Here is an 18,821-nt window from a genome sequence, read left to right as displayed (position 1 = left end):
ATCAATTGTAATAGTAGTATCCCATAGAGCTCTCATATGTTAATAGTATGATGGTGGTAGTATGACCTTCATTAGCCCATTTCCACATGCATGCCATTGTGACACATACATTAAAATTCTAATTATTTTTTCTTGTAATTCAAATCTTTTGTTGTGTTACATCCTATGTGTGCAATTGATACGAAGGCTTGATATAGCCTATATGTGCCCATATGTGCAACTACATAAAGGCAAAATTACCTAAGTTTTATACACACATTATCCTTAGCCTTCAATGGTCAAGAGAGATTTCCCTTTCATGAGCTTTGGTTGGCCATGATTCTTCTAAAATAATAGATTGCAAGTTTGGTTGGCCATGATTCTTCTAAAATAGATTGCAAGTTTGGTTGGCCATGATTCTTCTAAAATAAAAATTATCGTTTTGGTTGGCCATGATTCTTCTAACATAACACCTTAAATGCATGTGGAGGGCTCGATAACATGGAGGAGAGGAGGAAGGCTTTTCAAGTACTTTAGGGATTTACAAATTAGTTGTCAACACCTTAAATGGATGGTGAGAGCTCTCCCAATTGGATAACATCTAGGAGAGGAGGAATTCTTTTCAAGTGCTTCATGTTTTTACAAACTAGGTGTTCAAACAAGTGTCAAGGAGAGCCATCACATTGCTTGCTAAACCCTTGTGTTAGTAGCCACCTTGTGTAACTTCAATATTAAGGAAAATTAGATAGAACAAACTGGATATGCACTTGTTAATCCCATTTGGATTAACACCATGATCCTCAATTGAGGACATTAATAAGTGTCATGTAAAGGCACTAAAAGGTTGAACATTATGAGACATTGGCCACCCAAGGCCTAGTTAGTAAGTTTTGGGCACCCAAGTGTAAATAAGGGCCAATTGCATATAAGGTATTTTCTCATAATGAAAGGATACAATCCCCTTTGTGCTATTGAGAGCTCTTCTCTTGTACTTGTGAGAGAGTGAGGAGTGAGAGCATTCTAGCATTGTGCTATTGAGAGCTCTTCTCTTGTACTTGTGAGAGAGTGAGGAGTGAGAGCATTCTAGAATTGTGCCTCTTTCATGCTTGTGTGTTTATGCTTGTACGAGAGAGTGAGAGAGAGTGTGATTGGCCTATGTGATGGTGTGAGCAACTCCACGGTGACAGTGTGGAGGTGGAGTTTGGAGTTTGGAGCATACATGTGAGCTTGGAGGCTTCAAGAGTCATGAGCTCGAAGCATTGGTAAGTACCCCATGACGGTTGTGTTTCATTGCTCATCCATTAGGTGAATGTGTAGAGTTCCCTCTTGGAGGTGTGGTCAAGCATAACATTTTTGGCACCACTGCCGAGGAGACACCTGTGTTTCTTCCATACTCTTTGAGTTTCAGCTCCCATTGCATAATTCATTGTTGCCTTTGCATTTTAGTAATGCATTGTGTGGAAAATGGAAGGATAAGGTGTGTGTGGTTGAGAAAAAAATTATAGTTTTAATACTATGAATGTTGTGGAAAGTAGTTTAGGAAAGGATTCATTGGTTACTCTTGATAAGTTTGATGTTAGCGCCACAAAAAACATCAACGGCGGTGAAGAAGCAGGTTGTGTGTTGTTTTCTTCTTTTTTAAAAAAAATTCAAAGAAATCAAAAACATAAGGCACCATTGATTGAGCCAGGAAGTTGCATTTCATTCCCTAGCATTGGCACAATCTAATTTCATCAATTGGATAAGTATTATACACCCAAAACTACAAATTGCCAATGCAGAAAACTTCATGTGAAAGTGCAGGAAGTTGTTCACGATGTGAACCATTTTCCTGCAGTTTCACGCCGCGAGTCGCTCACAAAATTAGCGCCGAGATTTACGTCGAAAATCACGGGATTACATTCCAAAAATAAAAACCCTTATCCTGACACCTCTGACACGATTCAGACTGCCAAAAATTGGATCACGTGAAAGTGCAGTAGACTTTCACGACGTGAACCATTTTTGAAGTAGTCCACGACATGAAACACTTTTTGTTTCACGAGGTGAACCATTTTTCTGCAGTTTCATGACGTGAATCATTTTTTCACGACGACGAAAACTAAGTCTTGCTATTTCACGACGTGAAATATTCTCTGCTAATTCACGCCTCCTGAACAGAGTGATAGAACTAGGAATTGAATCAATTTGAGTTGGATACTATCTTATCAATTCATACATACATGCACTTAAGATCTGGAAAACTCATCGGAGACGATCTTATGCCTGACGATAGTGCATCAAATCATCCAAAAACTTCCTATCAAAGAAGTGTGGGATCAGGATAGTCCGCAAGCACACACTTGAGTGTCTTGAGAAACCTGACCACCGTAGAAACCAGTAGTGAGGAATCCATGGAAGAAGGACTGAGATACACTGGGTTTGGGGAAGGTGACAAACCACACTCTCCAACCAAGTCCAGTGGGATCATTGATATAGCCTGGGGATTTTTTGGTCTCTAAACCAGTCATGATGAAGAAGCGTAATCTGCGGGCATGGGTCCGTCAGCTAGGACTGGACTCGATCCAAGACAAGAAGGGCCATTCTCCAGATGTTGAATTCTAGGCTGTCAAATACTAGCACCCCTCGAATTAGACGAGATATGGAAAGTGTAGTTAGGATGGGTCAAATATTCTTTCCCACCACCAAGGAAATGAGGTTGAATGACAACTCCGAGAATTGAGCTTAAGGAAACAAGAACTTGATACTCATAGGACAAGAGCTTAAGGAAACTTGATACTCATAGGACAAGAGCTGAGAGAAAGGAGACATATAATGTTAACCATCTCCAATCACGAGGAAAGGAATCTAAAATTGCTACAGGTAGAGTCGATGGGGATTTTTCAAACCTGGAACCCATCAATGAGGAGTCCAAAATAGAGGAAGGGTTTACAAACACCAGAGAAGAAGAGGGTAACATAGCCAACTTAGCTATAGAAGTTGAGGACCGGCTCTATACTAAGAAGGACATAGAGCTAATGATCAATCACCCTACATTCTTACAAGTTAATTACACAAAGACGGACAAAGGCTACTATTGGGGAATCTCACCAGGATACCACAACCGAACAAGTCCACGAACCTGAGATACCAATAAGAGCCAATATGGGTAGGGGATGAGGTCTAGGAAGGGGGGAGCAATTCCCTAGAAACCTAGAAACAATCCAACCATGGACCTTAATGGAGCCACAAGGATAGACTTGTTAAATATTGCAGCTAAGATGGGTCGGGGGATGGTCAGGGAGTTAAGTTCTACTCTAGAACCTTGACCTTCCTAGATGAAACCCCATATCATCTCAAAACTTGTCCAAAAATTCTCTGGGGATGGAGATCCTATCCAGCATGTAGAGATTTTTGAATCTACATGTGAAACCTGCGGACCAGTCAGTGATGTGACCATGATACATGCCTTTTCGCTGACCTTAGAAGGAAAAGGTCAGATTCAGTGGTTCAGAACCCTTAAGCCTGAGGACAAGGTTAACTTCACCAGGTTAAAAAATATTTTTGTGCACAGCTTTACACGTAGCAATGACACGTGGAGCCCTGTGGCCCAACTACATGTCATCAAACAGAAGGAAGATGAGTCTATGGAGAGACTATGTTTCTCGCCTGAAACACTTGAATTCAAGATGCAAAATTTGGGAAAGATTGACAGATGATCAATTGTTACCTTGTTTTAGGAGAGGGGTTAGGGATGTGCTGCAGACTAAACCATACCACCAGTGAATGTCCGCAGTTAAGGGCAAGACCATTACTGTATTCTGCGCATTGTGTAAAATTGGGCAATCATGACACATCATCGTGTAGATTTTCAAGGTTTCAAAATATAGCACAACTGCAACCAAATAGAGCCCCACTGGCCTTGCAGGCACCACCTGTGCAAACCACCGCCATTGCTATACAACATTGCTATACAACCCAACCCTTCTTACTTACATAGGGGGATGTTCCGGGTACAAGACGCTTCACCCTTGCCACCACCAGTTCTACCGCCACAACCACCATAGGCCAAGATCAATCAAGTAGTGATTGAAGAGCCATCAAAAGATATTGAACTGGCACGGAAACTAGAATTTAGTGGAGAATACTATGAGGATATGGGTGAGGTCACGCCAGATTATTATGTCCTACAGAATAACAAGCCAGTACATGTGTTTCAAACCACGGTACAGTGGAAGGGCAAGGAAATCAACTCAAATATGAGAAGAGGACCTTTACAATGCTATGGCTGTGGTGGGCCATATCGAGTAGCCGAATGCCCAAATAAGAATATGACTCATACAAACTAGCCACAACAAGTGGTGACCACACCCAATGACATGCCAGTGCTCACTTGCACTAAGTGTGGAATTGATCATCTGATCAAAGATTGTCCCTACCGAGCAAGTGGTTCAGCTTCTATTGCTAAAATCAGGCCACCATTTGTACCATTAGTGTACAATCTATGAAGTTCACACCGCTCAATGTCCTAACACAAGCTCAAGCTCAGTTAGGTGACAAAGGACAGAACCAGCCGGATGCTACTATTTTCAAATCTGGTTGCAGGAGAAGAGTGAAGAAATTAGGAAAGGGAGACATGCGGGTTACAATCCAAGACGGATCCGAAGAAGATACAATTGATACTGGATCCACACAATCAAAGGAAGAGGGGGGTCAAGGGATCAATCTGGAAGGGTTAGACCTGGGAAAACAAGGAGAATAACCAACAACCCCAAAGGGGGTTGGTGAATATCCTAATGCTGAGATGAAGAAATAAGGAAGTTAGAAGATGCCAAGGCCCTAGTTGAAAAGTACCAACAAATTCATGAAACTAAGTCAGCATCTATCCATTAGATGTACCACCCTAGGGCTTTAAATCTACCCACCCGAACTGAAGCAGACTCCCAAACAAGCACAATGACTAGAATGTTTGAGGAAAATGAGTTGGGGGAGTCCATTCATTCCTTCCCCATGGAAGAATACGAGACACCTCGATGGGAAGAACACTCTATATCGAAGGAACCCAGGGATATAGGAAGCCTAGCAGCTGTGTTATCCATGCCTGTCCATATGCCCTTGGGTCAGTTGTGTTACGCAATTCACCCACCCTATGGACAGATGTAAAAGAATGGATCGAAGGAGGTCTAAAGCCAGCGGAGAATATGGATGAGGCTCTGCCACCCTTGGTAGAAAGACCCTTGAGGCATACAAAGGAAACGCGAGTGGTTAAGATACCAGTTAACCAACTGGGACGCTACTATGAGAGTGACGAAACGAACGCTACCATTCCGATTCATCATAATGGATAACAGGCATTGGCCATCCTGGATGGTGGGGCAGGTGTCAACATCATTACCAAACATTGCTAGGAAAATTGGGGGAAGCCGGATCTAAAGAGAGAAGATCTAATCGTTAAGATGGCTAATGGTACATCTTCAAGACCCATTGGGCTCTTGGAAAATGTGTAGTTCAGACTCTTTACATTTCAATATCGTCATACATTTGTGGTCATGGACTTCCTATGAACTCCACGGTGACAGTGTGGAGGTGGAGCTTGGAGTTTGGAGCATACATGTGAGCTTGGAGGCTTCAAGAGACACGAGCTCGAAGCATTGGTAAGTACCCCATAACGGTTGTGTTTCATTGCTCATCTATTAGGTGAATGTGTAGAGCTCCCTCTTGGAGGTGTGGTCAAGCATAACAGCACTTTTTGATCAACTACTCACACTTTTCGATGGCACAACTTGTGAATTTTATGGGTCAATTCATAGAACTCTTGAATGTCAAAAGATTGGGCATGCCCAACATCATGTAAGGGTGGGTTCATCACCAATGGTTGTGGTGGCACCTTGAGGATATGGCTTTCAAGAAGACTATCCTTTTTAAGTTCACAACTATTACAAGCTTCAAATGTTTATCCCAAGTATTAATCAATGGGTTTGGATTAGTTGTAAAGGGTAGTGGGCTTGAACTTGGAGGTCACAAATTTAATTCTTGCCAACCTATCAAGTTTCACCTAGCACCTAAGCTAGACACAGTTTTACAAAAAAAATTAATGCCATGAAAATTAGTGGCCATGAAGTTCAAACATGTTGGCTTGCTCTCATGTAGTGTGAATGTTGTGTTTGCTTGGACATCTTCTTATAGCAACTTCTTATTAGCAAAACATGATTTTTCTACTTCATTTTTACCAATACAATTTAGCCAACCCTACTTGTCCTCCTTGCTATGAACCTAGCCTAAGGTTGGGGTCACAATAGAGTGTCGCATGTCCTCCTGCCTCCCCTTGCAAATATCCTAACCTATTCACACAATGGTAGACACAATGTTATAAGACTTAACACAAATATGTTTCAAATGGGCTGGAGCATCATAGGTGGGTCCTTACATCAATTCCTGTAGAGTATGGTCTAAGTGAGATGGTGGAAAACTTTTTGACCTCTCAAAGGATGGAAGCTATTACCCCCTCCGAGCATTTGTGACATGGATTTGAAGCGAACAATGTTTTGCCACATGAGATATGCAAGATGTCATCACCTTGTTATGAACTGGGCCTAAACCCTTACTAGATTAGGCAAAAGAGCCCATACATTATTAGGCTTCCATTATTTTAGCATGCACTTGACAGGTGAATCCCCTTAATATGGGAGAGGCCCTAGTCCCTGGATTCTAGGCTCCATATCATCATTCTTGTGTCAGCAAGGTGTACCAGGGTTACACTTTTATTTGACATTCTTGAGCTTTTAACCATTGTAGACTATATTTATTGATGAGAAAGTAAAAATATAGAGTTGTTTTTTATTTTTTGACGTTCAAAATGATAAGACATGCATCGAAAATCAACAAGCATGTGTGGAATGATTTTGGTCCTGTCTTTTAGTGGGACTATGAGATGAAGGGGTTTTTTTTTGGGATAATCACTTCAAATCCCATTGGTATACTTTGTGGACATTTGGTTAGATGTGCCATTGTTATTTTTTAATTATAAAAAAATGTTATGTTTTGAATATGTCATCTAGATTGGATCTCCCCAAATTTAACCTCTTTTTCCAACCCTTTTGGATGGGTCATTTCCTTGAGGCAGGACATGTAGAGAAGGAGGGAGTTGGGGATGGATCCTTATGGCCATGCCAACATGGCTAGGTTCATCAGCCGAAGCATGACAGTGACACATGTTCAACGAAACCACCTCTATCCCCAGCCAAGACTATACAAGGACGAAGCTTTCCCATAGTCGCAAGGCAATGACTTTCAACTACCAACAAGTTATGGTGGAAGCTCAAGCTTCTTAAAGGTTTCTATAAGCACTCAAAGTGGGGTGATTGTCTTTTAGTAACAACTATCGATGCATTCTATGAGCGTATGCATGCATGTTTCTCTACAAGATTCTGGCCCTAGTACGGGATGCATTGTCCACTATAAAATCTTTGAGAACAAGACTATTGTCAGAGTAGGTGGTCCCTAAAGAAGCTCGGTAGCAAAAGCTCAGCAAGGGATGCATCATCCATTCTAAAATGTTTGAGGGCAAGACTATTGTCAGAGTAGGTGGTCCCTAAAGAAGCTTGGTAGCAAGCTCAACAAATCATAGAAAGGGTATGTTTCATATGGAGGTTGTGGTGGACCTTTACATGCGTTTTTGCGAGTAAAACTCATCACATTTATAGCATTAAAGGTCCTAACCATACACATTATACGTTTCTCTCAGGTCTTTGAGTTGGAAGCCTTCCTTGATGCACAGATTTACTATAGGAAGAAGGTGGAAGTTGCCATGGAGAGCTCCTTGAAGTGTGGAAAGTCAAAGGCCTTGCCATGGAGGAGGACACACCTTTTTGCAAATACCCAAAATTGGATATGTGCAGCTTGTTTTTGTTGGTGAGAAAGATTTGAATTGTCTTTTTGAGCTTGACTTTAGTCTTTGAAGTTGGATTATTTGTTGTGGGTGTTAGGCAGGCTTTAAATTTGGCACCTAAGTCTAGGAGCCATAGAAAATCTAGTGGCACTTTTGCCATCAACCATGGGTGCCAAAATGTCACCTTTGGCTAAAATTTTGAGTGCCCCTTTTAATAACAAACCACTTTACTTTGAGTAATGAAAACATATTAGTTTTGTAAGTGCATTAAGCTTTCACAATTCAATAGACGTCTTCTCATGACACAAAATACATTATAGCAAGAGAATTTTTAAAGGCATCATAAATTATTGAAGACTTTCAAAACTTTCAAGTTATTGAAGACTTTCCATATTTATTATGCATTGTGTACTATATTATATATATTTACTATATTATATATATTATATAGGATATATACCCCTGGTCACTTAGACCCCTAAGGCTAGGTGCCATTGGGCACTTCCCTTGTTTTTTCAAAGTGCCACGTTGGCACTTTTACGAGAAAACGGAGGTGCCATTTGGCACTTGAAATTGTGAAAGGCTCCCGTACGGGTGCCAAATTTAAAGCCTGGTGTTAGGCCTCGTGGGGGCAGGGGAGAATATGCGGCAACAAGGCTTGGTGCTTGAGCCATTAGTTAGTGGGTAATCGCATTGAATTGGATCATTTGTTGTGGGTGTTAGGCCTCGTGGAAGGGGAGAATATGCCGCAACAAGGCTTGGTGCTTGAGCCATTAGTTAGTGGGTGAGCACATTGAATTGGGCAGAGGGAAAACGGTACCCCAATGGATGCTTTTGTGGTAAAAATATTGTCGAGAGGGCACAATGCCACATTGTTTTTGAATAAATATAATCCTGCTCTTCTATTCGTTGCCAAGTCCTTTGACGGGTCGTTCCTTCTGCTCGCACTGTTTTTGAGGTTTGACAGTCCAAATTTCGAATCAAGATTAAGTAGCTGCTTAATCAAGTTTATTTAAGTTTGTGATACTCTTAATTAAGTTATCGGAGAAACCTTAGTGTACTATTAAGGCAATTCCCGAGTCGGACTACGACGGTCGACCCGTCGCCGCTTCTCGCAACATTCGAAAAACCGTGGAGAAAGGAACCGGAGTCCGAGTTACCCAAAGTCCCTAACGCAGCAGACTTAAGCAGCTCTGCGCCTGCGTGGGCTAGGCGGCCTCCACCACCCCCCATTACCGCACTTTTGATTCCCCCACCCCACCCTTCAACAACCGACTTCGCACCCCCGCCCGCATTTTTGCAAAAACCCATATCTTAGTTTTCTCGATTTCTCCACAGCTGCTTTTCTCTCTCTCTCTCCATACCTAGCTACTGTTAGGGCTTATTCATAAAACTGAAAACAACCCATTTCATTTTACCGGCTTTTTGTGAAAACCCATATCTTAGTTTTCTCGTTTTCTCCACAGCTGCTTTTCTCTCTCTCTCTCTCTCTCTCTCTCTCTCTCTCTCTCTCTCTGCATGCCTAGCTACTGTTAGGGCTTTCCATTCACAACCCATTTCATTTTACCGGCTTTTTGTGAAAACCCATCTCTCCATTTCTCCGATTTGCTGTTCTCTTTTCCTCCGCCGCCCACTAGCAACCTCTGAGTAGACTTTTGGGTCCTCTGCTCCCCTTGGTTTGTCGACAAAATTACCATTTTTTCGTTTTTCCCCATTCCTACCTCTTTCATACCCAAATGGCCACTTTGAACATGGAGGCTTTGGTGAACAGGGCCACAGAGGATGTGGGAGGAGTGCCCAAGACCAAGATTGTCTGCACTCTCGGCCCCAAGTCCAGGGATGTGCCCATCATAGAGCGACTGCTGAGGGCTGGCATGAGCGTGGCCAGGTTCAACTTCTCGCACGGGTCGCACGAGTACCACCAGGAGACCCTGGACAACCTTAAAATCGCCCAACAGAACACTCAGATCATGTGTGCTGTCATGCTTGACACAAAGGTTGGTTGGTCATTTTGCTATCAAGACTTTGCGCTGTATTCGGTGAACACTAAGATCATGTGTGCAGTCATTTACACATAGGTATGTCCATTGTCATGTTGTTGTTTTCGATCTCTTCTCGTGTGGCCATTACGCTCTGTAAATGTGCCCACTTTTCACCTTGGTCGCCAAATTTTCTTTTTTTCTTTTGCTCTTATGGCACCAGTAACACGTGATTAATATTCACCTCTTCTGTTTCCTTCTGTGATATTACTATGCCAGAAATGATATGTTTGTCTTGGTTCTGGAGCGTATTCTGATTGTGCAATAAAACAGAGTACTCAATGAATTTTTCTTCTTACCTTAGTAGTTTCCCAAGAGTATCCTTTTTTGTGATGTATTCCAATAACACCCCAACTATTATGAGCCGGATCCCATGGGAAGGGGTGGTATTGGATAATAGATGATCCTCTCCCATCAGTTTTACTTGTTGGGAACTCCTCTTTCACACCACCAAAGTGGGGGTTGGGTCTCAGTTTGGCTTTTGCTGGCTGGCCTCTTCCTCGTGAAACTTTACGATGCATAACCCTGGTAAATTCAAGCTCTTTTGTGTGTTAGAATCTACTCTGCAGCATCCTTTCATGGCAGTGGATGGCTATTCCTCAATAAGACATCCTTCACCATCTGCCTGGAAGAGTTCTGACCTTGCACAATCATTAGGATAGCTACTCTCTCACAACTGTATGGATGTGTTAGGGCTGTGCAGAGCCGAACCATAACAGATGTCATTCTCTCGTTTTTCCTCCTTGGTATAACAGATGGTACCCCTTCTTGTGATAATATGACAGTATCTGATGGTTTGGGTAGCCTCAGTTTTTCTGCACGCTATCATTTTTACTTGTTGGGAACTTTTGTTGCACTTCACCAAAATGGGGGATTGGATTTTTCTTTTGCTGGCTGCTCTCTTCCTTCCATGACATTAGGATGCATCAAACTGCTATCGTGTGTGTTTGAATCTACTTTGCAGCATCCTTTCATGGCATTGGATGGGTATGCCGCAATAAGACATCCTTCGCTCCCGCACAGTTGTGAGGGAGTAGCTATCCTTAAATAAGTGTGCAATGTCAAAACCTGTTTGGGCCAGCAGAACCACCTGAAGTTAGCTTTCTAATTGAGGAACACAAAGGAAACCAGCATCTAGCTCACCTCCCAACCATATAGCTCATCCCCGAGCTAGAGATCTAGAGGCATCTAGAGACAAATCACATGTGCAGTAAGTCTTGGTGGCCCATACCACTAGGAAACACCCAGAGGGTGTCATCGCATGGAGTAGTCTCTGCAAGGCTAGGAGTCCAGGATAGAATGATCGATCGAGCCTTAAACTGACTAATACAATCACCCAACAATCAGGTGTTATATTCAGCCTAATGCCTCTATTAACCACTAGATCTCTCCTTGAGATGCCTTGATCCAGTTCCTAGATTAATTAGACTGAGGCTAGTCCTCTTAACATGTACTAGGCCAGGGATGTAACATGACATGTTTTCCTTCAATCTTAGGTCCCTTGTTTAGGCAAGTAAACACAACAGATCAATTTAAAGGGATTTTGGGGTTCATTGTTCATGTTTGGCAGTATGACAATCCACACATTATAGGCAATCATAGTTTAACATCAACCGCAGGCAGGGTATGTTGGCACTCATTACCTCATGGGGAAGACAGCAAGGATCAATATTCTTGCCTTTGTTTATCCCTGAACATCCACCCCCTCCCTGCGGAGCACGCGCGTGGAGTCAACGTTAATCGCATGAATTGCAAGTACACGAAAGGTAAGGCTGAAGTGGCCTAATCTACCGTATATTGTTGAATGCATTACACAATGTGTAAAACACAGACCCTTAAGAGGTCCAGCTGCATCCTACTGTGCATTAATGCATGACAAAAAGTTTTTTGCTGTTATGGCTGTCTCCTGGCTGAAACTGGCTGGTTGTGAATGCCTCCTTTTGACTTGCAACTTGCCCTTTTTTTTTTGAGGAATGGCACTTGCAGATACCGGCATATGGATGACCTCATGTATTTCTTTATTTGCTTAATTATAGGTTTCTGACGGCTGGTCATTTTCTGGTCAGCCATCACTTTTGGACCCAAAAATATTCATAGGTATAATTAATTGTGTTCATATTGTGGCCTAAAGATGCCCCATCTATGGGTGGCACTTCTGGGTGCCAATGTGGCCGTCAAATGTGCTCCAATTTTTTCTGATTCTGCCTCTAAATCTGTTTGCTAATGTTGAGAATCATATCCACGTGGCACTCATGCAAGTGATGCATGTGATAGCACTATGTAAGCATATAAGCAGTTTTTATTGTGCAGCCCACATGCTGTGGCTGCTAAAGAGTGGAAGTCAAAGTTGCAAAAAAGCTTCTGGTCTAGAGCGGCAAAAAAAAAAACCCCAAAAACACACACACACTCACTCACTCACTGAATTGAGATCCTGGCACCTTCCGATTGGGCTGTTTCTCATTTCCTGTAGTGAGACTGGCAGCGTTTTATATATTGTGTCTGAACTGGGTAGTTGATGTCCTGTTGTCCTAAAGTCTTCTCACCATTTTCGGGCGAAAACTTGTGACACAGAAAAAGGACCAGATATTAGCAGCTGTTGTCTCTTAGTTCTCTATTGTAAGGCACTTGATCATGTCACATCTGAATAAAAAGTAGAATGGATTTAGTTTACTTATTTGTCATTTTTAATGAACTTCTACACCCTGGCATTGGCCTGTATGTGCTTAACATTTGCTTATTTTCTCAGGGCCCTGAAATCCGAACTGGATTCTTGGAGGATGGTAAGCCCATCCAACTGATTGAAGGTCAAGAATTAACCATCTCCACTGATTACAGTCTGAAAGGCAACTCCAAAATGATAACTATGAGCTACAAGAAGTTAGCACATGATATGGCTCCGGGAAGCACCATTCTATGTTCAGATGGCACAATCACTTTATCTGTTGTATCATGTGACATTGATGCTGGGACAGTCACAGTCAGATGTGAAAACACAGCAGTACTGGGTGAGCGAAAGAATGTCAATCTTCCAGGGGTGGTTGTGGATCTTCCCACTTTAACTGACAAAGATGTGGATGACATTTTGAATTGGGGTGTGCCAAATAGAATAGACATCATTGCCCTTTCCTTTGTTCGGAAAGGCTCGGACCTTGTTAATGTTCGTAACCTTCTGGGCAAGAATTCGAAGAATATTTATCTGATGTCAAAGGTACGGTTTCTTTTCTATGTGGGTTGTGTGATTGAGATGTAGCCAAAATGTGAAGATCCTACATATTTTTGTTCTTTTTGTCAAGCTGGTCTAGAGGTGCATTTTTGTTTTCTTGTCACCTGTTGAGTGATCTTAACATGATTTATGTTATGTAACTGATGCTAACTGTAGGGTTGGTAGCCTAATCTGGGTTAGGGGACCCTAAAGATTAGTGCAGCAGGCTTATAACATGGGCTAGGGTGTTAATTAGTGTTATCCCATAAGTTATAGCTATTTTTAGGTCTATAATGGTTCTATAAGGGGATGAGCCTATTGAGTGCACTATTTTACTTTATTGTGCTGTTGGATGATGTAGGCTTGTGCCTAGGCACATGGTCCACTTGAAGCCTTAGCCTTTGTGCTTGGTGTGGTTTGCCGATGCATACCTACGGTTTGGGAGGTGAGCTGGTCTGCACAACCCCCTAATTTGGAAGCTAGCTAATCACGTTTGTTTTGTGTTTAGGAGATCTATGGGTGTAACAGCTGGTATCATAACTTGCCTAAACCATAAGACAAACGCAATTAGCTTCCAAATTAGGGGTCGTGCAGGCTAGCTTTCCTCCCAACCGTAGGTCTGCATCGGCAAACCCCCCGAGCACAAGGGCTAAGGCTCGAAGTGGACCGTGGTCCCAGGCCTAGGCACATACCTTTATCATCCGACATCACAATAGAATACAATAATCCACTCAATAGGCTCATCCCCCGTACACTAAGTAACATCATAGCCCATTTGATCACCCTGCTGCACTAATCTTCAGGGTCCCTAGCCCAAGATTAGTCTAGCTAATTCTACGGTCAGCATCAGGTACGTAACAGGAGACCCAATGAGATGTGACATGAGAGAGAGAGAGAGAGAGCCGCGGGGGGTGTGTGTGTGTGTGTGTGTGTGTGTGTGTGTGTGTGGAGGCAGGAGACGCAAGGGGTCTGTCTTTCATCGGAATGAGGGCTATGCAGTGATCTGACAAGACCCAATGAGCTGTGACATGGGAGAGCGAAGGGCTTTTTTTTTTTTTTTTGGGGAGGGGTTTGGGTGGAGGCAGGAGACGCAAGGGGCCTGTCTTTCATCGGAATGAGGGCTATGCAGTGATCTGACGAGACCCAATGAGCTGTGACATGGGAGAGCGGAGGGCTTTTTTTTTGGGGGGGGGGGGGGGGACGCCTTTATGTGAACTTTCATAATCATGCATGCTTGGATATTGAAAGGTACTGTCCGGTATGTTTATCTACTTAGTTTTTTTTCGACACTTGTAATTTATCAATACTAGACTGCAGCACATTGTGTTTGAACTTTGGCTTCTATGTTCAATATTTTCAACTGATGGTCTCAATCATGACGTTGTCATTCATATGCAGATAGAGAATCAGGAAGGTCTGGTGAATTTTGATGAGATCTTAAGGGAGTCGGATGCGATCATGGTTGCTCGTGGTGATTTGGGCATGGAAATACCCGTGGAGAAAATTTTCCTGGCACAGAAAATGATGATATACAAGTGTAATGCAGCGGGTAAGCCTGTGGTCACGGCCACCCAGATGCTAGAGTCTATGATCAAGTCTCCTCGTCCAACACGTGCAGAAGCAACAGATGTGGCCAATGCAGTCCTTGATGGGACTGATGCCGTGATGCTCAGCGGTGAAAGCGCGGCTGGGGCTTACCCTGAGTTGGCAGTGAAGACCATGGCCCGCATATGCTTGGAAGCAGAGTGGTCGCTAGACTACAATGCAATCTTCAAAGAGGTTATGAGATCAGTACCTCTACCCATGAGTCCACTTGAAAGTTTGGCTTCGTCAGCGGTGCGCACGGCTAACAAAGTCAGGGCTTCTCTCATTGTAGTCCTGACCCGAGGTGGGACAACTGCCAAGTTGGTGGCAAAATATCGTCCCTCAGTTCCCATCTTAACTGTTGCAGTGCCCGTCTTCACAACTGACAACTTATCATGGTCCTGCAGTGAAGAATCACCTGCCAGGCACAGCCTTGTTTACCGAGGGATGCTACCCATGCTTGCAGAGGGTTCAGCCAGGGCTAGCGATACTGAATCTACGGATGCAATCCTCAATGCAGCGTTGAAGGCCGCGAGTGCAAAAAGACTTTGCAAAGTCGGTGATGCAGTCGTTGCAATTCATCGAATTGGCAATGCCTCTGTTATTAAAATCATGGAAGTGAAGTGATGGGTTGGCTGTGAGAGTTAGGAGGGTTTTGTTGTTGCAGTTTTGCAGAGTTAGGGAAGTCCGAATAACTGTTTGATTTACCTTGTGTTGCCGTGATAATGCACAACGCTTGGGCATTCAAGATTTTCCGGCGCAGGGAGCTCATCATTTTGTTTGCTATTTTGATTCTACGTTGGCTGCCAGAGTCAAAAAACCAGTAAAGCTCTTATTCCTTTGGTGCCTATGTTGAGGTTGGCAACATTGGCAGCAGGGAAGAACTTTAAGAAACTTTTAATTATTCAGTTTGTTTCTTTAATGTGACATTGGTGGCTGTTCCTATGATTGGGATATGGTTAGTTAATTAGAAGGAAATTTGAGAAAGACTGGAATGGCTGTGTTGAGATCTCGAGGTATGTGAATTTGTTGAGCTTTTAGCTGCACTAAACTCTGATTGTTGACTACAGCTCATCCACTAGTCCATTTGAAGGTCAGCTCATCCACTAGTCCATTTGAAGGTGTCTACTTTTGAGTTTGTATGGGATTGATTCTTGTTCACATTGCACTGCTTTTCATGCATACAAGCTACATCAAATCCACCTCCATTATATCCTATGGTTGCATAGTCCCCCTTAGTGCCAAATTTTTGCAGTCTTCATCACTTGTATTTCCAACATCCCTCTTCAAGTGATTAATTTCTATCTCTATCATGTGTTAGAGGTTACACCCTAAGGTACATGCCACGAATGGTCTACTCTAGTTGCCTTTATACAATAGGCACACTATGTAAATATGACTTGGAATTTTACACAAGGGTAGGGTTGCAATTACAAGGTGAGTATGTCCTTTACACTTGGAAGAGTTGCTCAGGATTGCTTCCTTCATGGGAAGCCTCGTTGTCGTGTCCTCCTTTGTTGACCATCATGTCGGCCTTCTTGGTCTGCTTCTTATGCCAGCAATCCTTAGCCATGTGTTTTACCTTCTCGTAGTAGTGGCATGTGACTTTGTTCCTTGCTTCTTTGTATTTTAGTCCTCTTGATATTCTTGTTACGACCAGAAGAGTTGCTCGTGATTACTCTTCTTGGGAAAGCCTCATTGCCCTCTCCTTTGTTGACCATCATGTTCGCTCGTTGCTTATGTCATGTGTCCTACCTTCTCATGGTAGTGGCATGTGACTTTGCTTCTTGCTTTGTTAACAATTTCGTAGGCATAGTTTCGCTCGTTTGACCTACCATAAGGCGGCTTGTCATCTTACCTACTCGAACGAGCACTTGTTTTTTGTAGGATGGTGTTGGAACATGTACATCAGCCTTACTGAAGGTCAGAGAAGGAAAGTGTACGGATTTCGTGTATATAGTTGTTTAAGACTAGTAATAGAAAATTATTAATTGTTCCTCACTCCTTAGTTTGAGCTCAACAGCCCTTCCTTTTTAGTTTAATAGAGGACAATGATTTTGACCTAGATAGATGGGATTGTGAGGTGGTTAGAAGAGGGCAAATCATTAGGCACTTGGGGGTTCCCTTTGGAGTGGATATCACCAACAAGCAATTATCTGACCAGGCCTTAGACTTATCCAGAAATTGAAGAAATGGGAAGGGATTAGGGTTCCATTCCATGGAGTGACCATTTGCAACATTGTGTTGAATGCTTATATCATGTTTCTTTGTCTTGTCTCATCAACTTTAGCAAAGCTCAATGGAACATAATCATAGCCCTTGTAAGGATTTTTTATGGAGGAATAAAAGCAGCAGCAGAAGAGTGGTAGCCTGGCTAGCTTGGAACAAGGTAAGTATGCTTAAATTGGAAGGAGGCTTAGGTATACTTCATCTTCTCATCCATGTCCTAGCGAAAATTGCTCTCCTCCTACCCAAATGTCTTTTGCAAGAAGAAATTTGGTCTAGAATGCTTAAGGAAGTGGTGGAAGATTCATTTGTTCTTAAGAAAGGCAGATGGATGGGCTTGAATTGGAGAAATAAGCTCCTCTCTTTTGCCTCTCTCAAGATATCCAACTTCCCCTTATGCAACTTCCTATGTGGGAAATGGAAGGATGTGTTGGAATTGGCTGCCCTAGAGCTACAAGAAACTCCTTCAGCCTAGGGATCTAGCGGTCTCTTAATTTTAACCCTCCTTTGGCTCTTCTTGATACTGCCCTTGTAAAAAGACTGAACAATAAAGGCTTGAGGAATTTATCAGATTGTTGGGGCTGGTCTCTAGCTGGATGGAAGGAACTTGATCAGTTGGTAATAGACTTTGATCTTCTCCTAAGGGAAAAACAGTTGGTTGGACAGATAATGGTTAAGATTCGGAAAGTCTGGGTGTCTACTGTCTTTGATGACTCTTGCTGGAGGAAAGATTGGATGTGGTTCAATGGGGTGAAACTAGACAAAGGAACATCTAAAGGCTCTTTGCTTGGAACTAAGGAAAAGTGAAGTGAACCTTGAATTCTATAACAAGGTCTGGAAAGTCAATTAGAAAGCTGGAACTTGGAAGAAGAGATGGAAAACTTATATGGGAGGCTAACATTCCAGTGAAATTCTAGGTCTTCTTATGGAGAGTTTGCTTCTTGTTGGCTCTCCTCCTTGGTTTCAAGCTGCTACAAAGAAACTTCACTTCAAGCTGTTGCCCCGGGTGTAAATCAGATCTGGAGGATGGGAGAATGCATTTTGGAATTGCCCTGCCATAAGGGAAACTTGGACTAAAATTGAGAAATGGGTAGCCAAATCCTTGGGAGTTATGGGATTGTGGGGGGATTGGGTTCTTGGAAGGGGGGTGGATTTTGAAGATGATATTAATTTTCTATTTAATATTATTAGATTTGGTTGTTTGTGGGAAATTTGGATATCTAGGAATAGCATTGTGTTTTAGAAGGGAGGGAATACTTGAATAGATGTAACTAAGGTGACGCATAAGTGTATCCATCTGTGTTGGTCTATTTATTATGCTAACAAGTTAAATAATGCTAACATTATTTGTTCTCTGCAAACTGGGATCAATTGATCTACTAGCTTGCAGATCCTTTTACATAATGGGGTGTCTAATTCATGATATTATGCGGGAGTATCCAGGATGTGGTGTGAAGACAAAGCCCTCCAAATTCGGACCAAAGACTAGAAGATGATACCGTAAAGTGAAACACCCTTTCCTATACTTTTGTGGCCTTCATAGGAAACCCTCTGAGGACCAGACCAATGGTGAAGGTGTGGTATGGAAAGCAAATCTTGGAGAAGCTGCCACCAAAAGGATGCACTACTGAAGCAATGATGATAGCTTGTATGCAGCTAGGTTACCATGTATCTTGGAGCCAGTCCTCCTTTGTTTGGGAAGAGGGTAGTTCGAATCTGCTTTGTAATCCGTTGAACTACAAATTAAAGAACCTAGATTAGGCTTTTACTTTCCCAAAAAAGACTAGTAATAGAGATCAGACCATTTTTAAGTTTGGTTAGCCTAGTGTAAAAACTAATCACTTATATATAAGTCATTTTTTACCATAAGTAAGACATATTCATTCCCTTGCAATAGTTTTCTTGTAAGCTCTCCTTTATTCCT

The 18,821-nt window shown here is 42.5% G+C and overlaps 1 protein-coding gene across 1 annotated transcript; it reads left to right on the top strand.

The window, feature by feature from the left end:
• Positions 1 to 8,928: 8,928 nt before the first annotated feature.
• LOC147607069 (pyruvate kinase, cytosolic isozyme-like) lies at positions 8,929 to 15,619 on the top strand. The gene is made up of 3 exons (XM_086790911.1): positions 8,929 to 9,843; positions 12,632 to 13,093; positions 14,486 to 15,619. Exons 1-3 carry the CDS (start codon positions 9,583 to 9,585, stop codon positions 15,296 to 15,298), a joined length of 1,536 nt encoding a protein of 511 aa, XP_086647037.1. The 5' UTR covers positions 8,929 to 9,582; the 3' UTR covers positions 15,299 to 15,619.
• Positions 15,620 to 18,821: the final 3,202 nt, after the last annotated feature.

The sequence above is a fragment of the Cibotium barometz genome, chromosome 56 (genome assembly GCF_041138505.1).
Source record: "Cibotium barometz isolate CiBa-2024 chromosome 56, ASM4113850v1, whole genome shotgun sequence".
NCBI classification, from domain to species: domain Eukaryota; kingdom Viridiplantae; phylum Streptophyta; class Polypodiopsida; order Cyatheales; family Cibotiaceae; genus Cibotium; species Cibotium barometz.
The sequence above is the reverse complement of the archived record's forward strand: the minus strand, read 5'-3'. Positions and strand labels throughout refer to the sequence as shown.